General features: G+C 38.7%; 1 protein-coding gene across 1 annotated transcript in view; it reads right to left on the reverse strand.

Moving 5' to 3' along the window:
• AKT3 (AKT serine/threonine kinase 3) overlaps positions 1–7,939 on the reverse strand; it is a 63,401-nt gene extending 55,462 nt beyond the window's left edge. Inside the window, exon 1 of the mRNA XM_015822124.1 lies at positions 7,828–7,939. Within this exon, the coding sequence (XP_015677610.1) occupies positions 7,828–7,928 (101 nt within the window). The 5' untranslated portion in view covers positions 7,929–7,939. The remainder of the gene's footprint in view (positions 1–7,827) is intronic.
• Positions 7,940–8,719: the final 780 nt, after the last annotated feature.

Genomic DNA, 8,719 nt, shown 5'->3' on the forward strand with positions numbered 1-8,719 from the left:
CCCCCCTGGTCACGGCCGACAGATGGTCTTCCAATGTCAGCCGTGGATCCAGGAGGACTCCCAAGTTGCGGGCCCTCTCTGAGGGGGCCAAAATTTCGCCCCCTATAGTCAGCGATGGCGTCAGCTGACTATGCCGAGGCGCCGGCAACCACAGCCACTCGGTCTTGGAAGGGTTGAGCCTGAGTCTGTTTCTCCCCATTGGTGGGAACATATAATTGAAAAACCAAAACATGAGCAGGTTAAAATATTATTAGATTTCCAAATACAGACTGATAAATTCTCAGCTCATGACATACCAGACATAACTGTAGTTGAAAAGAATAAGTGTGGATAATTGAAATGGCAATATCAGGAGGTAGTAGAATAGAAGACAAAGAATTGGAAAAGATCACTATATATCAAGATCTGAAATGTGAAACTAAAAGATTATGGCATAAACCAATCAATGTGTGCTGCAAAATGCTACACTTAGATCCACACATATACTACGCTGATACATTATGATATTCTAGGTTCTTGAGAAGAACTTGATGCATATGAAGATGAACACCAGCTAACAAACTGGCAGCTGTGACTTCACATTGTTGTAAGCCAATAAAAATAATACTTTAGAATTCAAACAAACCCCAGATTTTAATCATTGTCAATAAGAAAGAAAACAAAATCTAGATAGCGGACTTTGCAGTACTGGAGATAGAATAGAAGAGAGAGAATAAAGATCTGCAAATAGAAATAGAATAACTGTGGCAAAAAGAAAGCAAATATAGCACCAAGAGGCGCCTTGCATGCAATACTAAAACATCTGGAGTAGGGGTCCCCAACCTATGGGTCCCCACTACTGGGCCGCAGTCTATTGGCCATTGGGCCTCGTGAGTGGCTGGCATGTGCGCGTGTGTGCGCGTGCACAGCCCCACTCGTGCGAGCATCACCGCAAATGTGGGCATTCGTGGCCCCATTGAGTGTCACAGGTGATTGCAGCCCCACTTGCGCTAGCACTCATGGCCCCACTCGTGCAAGCAACGGGTGTTCGTGCACACATGTGCACGCATTCACTCCCCCCACAAAACCATCCCTTCTTTCCCCCTTCCCCCCACTCCAGGCTGCCACCCCTGAACGGTTGGGGATCTCTAATCTGGAGCACCATTGAAACACCACTGGCATTGATAAAACCACTGTCAACTGCAAAAGGCAGTTTTACTTGGAACAATTTACCTTGTGTGATGATACCTTTAACACCATCAAACAACATCTGCTTATCACAGAACCTTGGGAAGGGTTCAATAGGTTGATAAAAATGCCAACTCTAGCCTTAACGTCTGGTTGACTGTGCAACCAACCATAATAATACTTTAAATAAGAACAGTGTCCCTGGATTTTATTACTATTCTTCTAGGTGTGCAGTCAATTCAGTGGTAGTGAATTTGTTTACCCAGATAGCTCATGTTATTGCTTGCAAGGTCTACTATCTGCTCGAGAGACTACAGAACTCTTTCTAGATCACACTTCCCGATATAGGTGCTTACTCAATTATGTGATATTAGACTGTGGCTTTCAACTTATATCCAAATTTTGGAGATGGAACACATTATTTGAATGGTACTTCCTTTGCTATGTCTCTCATTAACCAGATAATTGGATTGATTTATTGCATTTTGCAGAATCTGTCTATAACATCTCATCACATTCCTCCATCAGTGTGTTGGCACTCTACAACTATCACCTATGGATCTTGCCCTCCATTCCTCCTACCTCCATTGTTCTTTAAGCCTCTGATTCTCACCAGGAAACATAAGCTACACAACTTTCATTAAAGGAGTAGTTAGTTTTAGCCAAGGCTACGTACAAATGAGCAGCAGATGCTTATAGGCAAGAGGACACCAAGAGTCTAAAGAACATTTGGTGTTGTTTTCCACTGCATTTCTTGCTTCATCCCACCTATCCAAAAAGCTAGAGTCCAAGCTTATTAGCCGCTTGTCAGCCCTATAAGACAAATTAGACCAAGAAACAGATGCCAACTGTGCCAAAAACTACTTTTATTAAGATTAGCTATAAGAGAAGTTTACAAATCTGAATGTGTTTTTCCTCTGTTTTTAATTTTCATGTGAATTTGGAGATGTATCTCTAAGACAATTTCATACCAATCCCTGTTGTTTGTGTTTATGCAATGTTTATGTTTGTTGTCTTGGTAACAGAACTTCCCTCTCTTTGTCAAGGTCACCCTCTTTACTTTCTATACCTCTTCCCTGTTACACATCAGATTATCCCAGTGACCATCCTTCTGCAATTGCCTGCTTTAGCCTTGATTAATCTGGTATTTCACCAGTTACTCCTTGTCCAAGAGGAAATGCCTTCTGCCGGGTGTCCTGGTAAATGAAGAAAGGAATGCAAGGCAAAACATAATGTGGGCTCCAGTTGTAGGAAGGGATATGTAGAATAACTGAACTGAATACTCTGCATTGAAGGGATTGTGGGAGGGAGCAAAGGATTATCTGCCAGTTCTATCTGAAATTTTCACACAAAACCTATCCCTGTGAATTGCAGCCAGAATTGCCAGATACTGACTCTAGAATGAAGAAGAATCTTTGTTCCCTGCCAAGTCAGATTCTTCAGTTGCAGTTGCTGTACAACAGGAGGATAAGAGGCACTTTCCAATTCCATCTCCATCTTCATCAGATTTATTTACTGACCTTGACAAACTGCTAAACTCATATTCACACAAAAATGATTATGTTCCCATTGCNGTGACTCACTTTACAAATGGCATAAAAATGATCATAAAATCACATCCAGTTATGTGGTGCCTTACAACATCAACAACTTATGACCAAAACTCTGGGCTCCACTGTGGTCATAAGTGAGGGACTATCTATAACCATTAGAGATAATGACTCTCTAGCTCTTCTTTTAGAACTGCTTGATCGCCTTCTGAAGGCACACACACACATCTTTAGTACATCAGACTTGAGAAACAGTCATGATTTGATCCAAATCACATGATTATTTAAAAGCTTTTGACACACAGTATGGCAAATTTAAATATACAGAAATGCCCTATAGTTCAATTAATTGCTCACAAGATTCATATGTGATGCAGGAAAACATAGCCTCCTGTGAGCAATCCACAGCTCTTGATTGTAAGTGCCTGCAGACTCAGTGCTTGCTAAGCATAAAGGCTATTCTGAAGAAAAGGTAGCAATAGGGATTGGGCAAACAGAATGGGGGAAGATGGCAGATATCAGAGGATAACAAAGAGAAGCCTGTGGAGGAAGTGCCTGCTGGAATTATGTACTTTTATCAGGCCTATATAAACAAACTCCCCCATCTTTCTATGTTGCCTGGCCAGGACTCAGTTTAATGCCCAGACAGAGAAGATAGCTGGTTCATCATACTGTGAAACCTTAATTCTGGAAAAGCATACAAATATGAATGGTCTATTCAAAAATAAGCCACTGTTCAGAATTTGAGAATTTCTTCTTCCCAGCTGCCACTCATACATCCAGCTCCCAGTTACCCCTTTGATGTGCAAACAGATGCTTTGGACTCTGCCTTGAGAACTGTTCTTCAAATTTTGTCAGAGGAAAGAACCTCCTCCTTTGTATGTTTTATTCCAGTTTTCTTTTCCTGGCTGAAAAAAACTATGATATTTTCAATAAAAAGTTGCTAGCCTTAAAAGCAGTGTTTCAACAATAAAGGCATTTCTTGGAAGAAGCAATCCATCTCATAAAAGTACAACTAAAATACAAGAATTTGGAACATTGACAAAAGGCACAAATACTGAGTCAATGTCAAATCAAGTGTGCAAACTTTTTCTCCCATTTTAGTTCCTATATCACCTATGCTCCTATTTCAAAGAACAAACTTTCATTCATTAGCAAAGAGAGATCCAATCTAGAATTAAGGAAAAATGCCCTGACAGTGAGAATATTTATTTGTTTATTTATTTATTTAGCATATGGCATATCATACGTGGACTAGCAATATATATTAACATTACATCTAGATAGGTAAAACACAATAAAATATGTTTAAAAGATCTATGCTCAAATACCAATGTCTATGCCATCTAATCATTGAAGCACAGTATCATTTATATTTTTAAAAAAGCAGATACTGGACCGGTATATGAGAACAATTAATAAATGGAACGGCTTGCTTCCAAACGTTGTGGGTGCACCATCATTGGAGATTTCCAAGAAAGATTAGACAGCCATTTGTCCAGATGGTATAGGATCTCCTATCTGAGCAAGAAGTTGTACTAGAAGACCTCCAAGGTATCTTTCAATTCTATTATTCTAAGAAAATTGTGCACTAGCTGATTATGTAAAATACAGCCAAGAACAAGCATTTATCATTAAAAACTGGAGCTTACTAAGTGTACAGGAAATAAAGTTAGTATCAAAATAATGTAAAATATATAAGTAGAATGCTAGCAGGGAAAAGCATTACCTGGTCAATTTATCGAAAAGATTTAGGAGAAAATGGATAAAGATAAAAGTGTGGCAATGGCTTACAACTGGAACATTAAAAAAAATACTGAAGATTTGATTTTGGCTGCAAGCTGTTTACTGTAAACTAATACAATCATAGCCAGAACTGAAAAATTGTCAAATGATTCAAGGTACAGATTGTGCAAAGAAGCAGAAGAAACAGATCATACAGTCATGCAAGAAGTTGCACAAACTGAATATAAACAATGACTTGATATAGTCACCAAAATGATTCACCAGAACATCTGTAAAATTACAATCTCCAGTAATAAAAATTGGTGGGAACATATAATTGAAAAAGCAAAATATGAGCAGGTTAAAATATTATTAGATTTCCAAATACAGATTGATAAATTCACAGCTCATGACATACCAGACATAACTATAGTTGAAAAGAATAAGTGTGGATAATTGAAATGGCAATATCAGGAGGTAGTAGAATAGAAGACAAAGAATTGGAAAAGATCACTATATATCAAGATCTGAAATGTGAAACTAAAAGATTATGGCATAAACCAATCAATGTGTGCTGCAAAATGCTACACTTAGATCCACACATATACTACACTGATACATTATGATATTCTAGGTTCTTGAGAAGAACTTGATGCATATGAAGATGAACACCAGCTAACAAACTGGCAGCTGTGACTTCACATTGTTGTAAGCCAATAAAAATAATACTTTAGAATTCAAACAAACCCCAGATTTTAATCATTGTCAATAAGAAAGAAAACAAAATCTAGATAGCGGACTTTGCAGTACTGGAGATAGAATAGAAGAGAGAGAATAAAGATCTGCAAATAGAAATAGAATAACTGTGGCAAAAAGAAAGCAAATATAGCACCAAGAGGCGCCTTGCATGCAATACTAAAACATCTGGAGTAGGGGTCCCCAACCTATGGGCCGCGGCCCACTACTGGGCCGCAGTCTATTGGCCATTGGGCCTCGTGAGTGGCTGGCATGTGCGCATGTGTGCGCGTGCACAGCCCCACTCGTGCGAGCATCACCGCAAATGTGGGCATTCGTGGCCCCATTGAGTGTCACAGGTGATTGCAGCCCCACTTGCGCTAGCACTCACGGCCCCTCGTGCAAGCAACGGGTGTTCGTGCACACATGCGCACGCATTCACTCCCCCCACAAAACCATCCCTTCTTTCCCCCTTCCCCCCACTCCAGGCTGCCACCCCTGAACGGTTGGGGATCTCTAATCTGGAGCACCATTGAAACACCACTGGCATTGATAAAACCACTGTCAACTGCAAAAGGCAGTTTTACTTGGAACAACTTACCTTGTGTGATGATACCTTTAACACCATCAAACAACATCTGCTTATCACAGAACCTTGGGAAGGGTTCAATAGGTTGATAAAAATGCCAACTCTAGCCTTAACGTCTGGTTGACTGTGCAACCAACCATAATAATACTTTAAATAAGAACAGTGTCCTTGGATTTTATTACTATTCTTCTAGGTGTGCAGTCAATTCAGTGGTAGTGAATTTGTTTACCCAGATAGCTCATGTTATTGCTTGCAAGGTCTACTATCTGCTCGAGAGACTACAGAACTCTTTCTAGATCACACTTCCCGATATAGGTGCTTACTCAATTATGTGATATTAGACTGTGGCTTTCAACTTATATCCAAATTTTGGAGATGGAACACATTATTTGAATGGTACTTCCTTTGCTATGTCTCTCATTAACCAGATAATTGGATTGATTTATTGCATTTTGCAGAATCTGTCTATAACATCTCATCACATTCCTCCATCAGTGTGTTGGCCTTTCAAGCACTCTACAACTATCACCTATGGATCTTGCCCTCCATTCCTCCTACCTCCATTGTTCTTTAAGCCTCTGATTCTCACCAGGAAACATAAGCTACACAACTTTCATTAAAGGAGTAGTTAGCTTTAGCCAAGGCTACGTACAAATGAGCAGCAGATGCTTATAGGCAAGAGGACACCAAGAGTCTAAAGAACATTTGGTGTTGTTTTCCACTGCATTTCTTGCTTCATCCCACCTATCCAAAAAGCTAGAGTCCAAGCTTATTAGCCGCTTGTCAGCCCTATAAGACAAATTAGACCAAGAAACAGATGCCAACTGTGCCAAAAACTACTTTTATTAAGATTAGCTATAAGAGAAGTTTACAAATCTGAATGTGTTTTTCCTCTGTTTTTAATTTTCATGTGAATTTGGAGATGTATCTCTGAGACAATTTCATACCAATCCCTGTTGTTTGTGTTTATGCAATGTTTATGTTTGTTGTTTTGGTAACAGAACTTCCCTCTCTTTGTCAAGGTCACCCTCTTTACTTTCTATACCTCTTCCCTGTTACACATCAGATTATCCCAGTGACCATCCTTCTGCAATTGCCTGCTTTAGCCTTGATTAATCTGGTATTTCACCGGTTACTCCTTGTCCAAGAGGAAATGCCTTCTGCCGGGTGTCCTGGTAAATGAAGAAAGGAATGCAAGGCAAAACATAATGTGGGCTCCAGTTGTAGGAAGGGATATGTAGAATAACTGAACTGAATACTCTGCATTGAAGGGATTGTGGGAGGGAGCAAAGGATTATCTGCCAGTTCTATCTGAAATTTTCACACAAAACCTGTCCCTGTGAATTGCATGGTCTTAACGGTCTATGACTGAGATCTTACTTCTTCTTAGAAACAAGGGACGGTTCAGTCTAAGAAGTCAACGTCAACGACATGTTGTCCTCCTATTCTCCGTGAAAGGTTAAGGTAGAGGTAGAAGTAGTCTAAATAAATGACTGGAACTGTTTGACGATTTGAGTATAAGTGTGTTTTTACTAATACAAGGGTAACGCTTTGATGATGAGTTCTCTGGCCCATTATCATGTGCAGGAGGGGAGGTATGTTTCTGGCAGGGGAAATAATATGAAGTATTGAGCTTGGGAAGGGAGAAGAGGATAATAAATGTTTAGAGATAAGAAAAGACAACTTTGTCTTGAGAAAGTGGAAAGCATGAGAGAGAAATTCAAAATAAACCTGCCTTGATTTTGTTTGGCATAAGATAGAAACTTTCACAGGCTTTCAAGATTCTGTTTTTCTATCATATGTTAACACAAAGCTTTTCTACAGTTCTGCTACTTTTGTTTCTTGACTCTGCCTACCTTAAAGGTCTGACACAACTCAAGTCAACTTTAAGTCACAATTAAATCCTATAATTAATTTGTAGCTGTTACCTATGAACTAGGAATATTTTAACTCATAATTTCAATAAATGAACACAAATTCTCAAAATGCATTTTTTCTTCTTCTAAAAACTCTGCCAACATTTAAAAAGCCCAACAAGACACACTTGGATTTATTTCTCACCGTTCTTCTGGAGTATCTACATGAAATGTTCTTTCTATCACAGTGGTCCACTGAAGACATCGAATAATAAATGTGTTCGGCTTTGGTCTCTCTGTTTTCATTAGTTGGCATTCTAGAAAAATAATATTTTTATAACAAACTGAAGCAAAATACTCTGTTATAAAATACATATAGATACATGTACATTCAGTCTCTCACACATATGCATACACATTTACTCCACTCCTTAGGAGAAAAATAATTAAGTATGTGTGAAAATGAGCTGGAATAAAATAAATGAGTTATATTCAGTTGAATCCAAATGCTGACAAATTTCCAAGAACAGATGAAAATTCATTTATGATCCCTTTCCTTTGCAGTTCCTGGCGGTATCCCCACCAAATCTTTAGCATCAGGTCAGAAGATGACATTCTAGATTACAAGGAGAAAAAGTGCCTCTGCAAAATACATACACACTCTTCCCTCACCAATAATTCAGTGGATCAAAACATGTGGCTGCCTGAATCTTCCTTTCAAAGATATCACCCAAAATAAAAAGAACAATGTATTATAAATGAATGTGATGATAAATTTTTAGTAAGCACAAATCACTTTAGTTGAAATTGCTACTTATATTTATTATTTTTCTTCTTTTTTCACTTGCAGATAAATAAGTGTCCTCCAGATGTTTTAGATTAGTTTAAATCTCAGAAAGTTTAACCAATAGTCAAATATCATTGAACACGTAGCCTAACAAGCAGAGCACACCATACTATTCCTTAGTAGTACATTTCAAAATAAGGAAAGTAACTTTCCAGTATAGGTAGGTTTTGCTGACCAACTGGCTTAAGCAGTAAACCATTCAAAGTTATGACAATGCTGAAAGATAACTTTGCAAACAAGATGTGCATTT

The sequence above is a fragment of the Protobothrops mucrosquamatus genome, unplaced genomic scaffold, assembly GCF_001527695.2.
Source record: "Protobothrops mucrosquamatus isolate PMUCROS unplaced genomic scaffold, P.Mucros_1.0 scaffold1470, whole genome shotgun sequence".
In the NCBI taxonomy this organism is placed as follows: Eukaryota; Metazoa; Chordata; class Lepidosauria; order Squamata; family Viperidae; genus Protobothrops; species Protobothrops mucrosquamatus.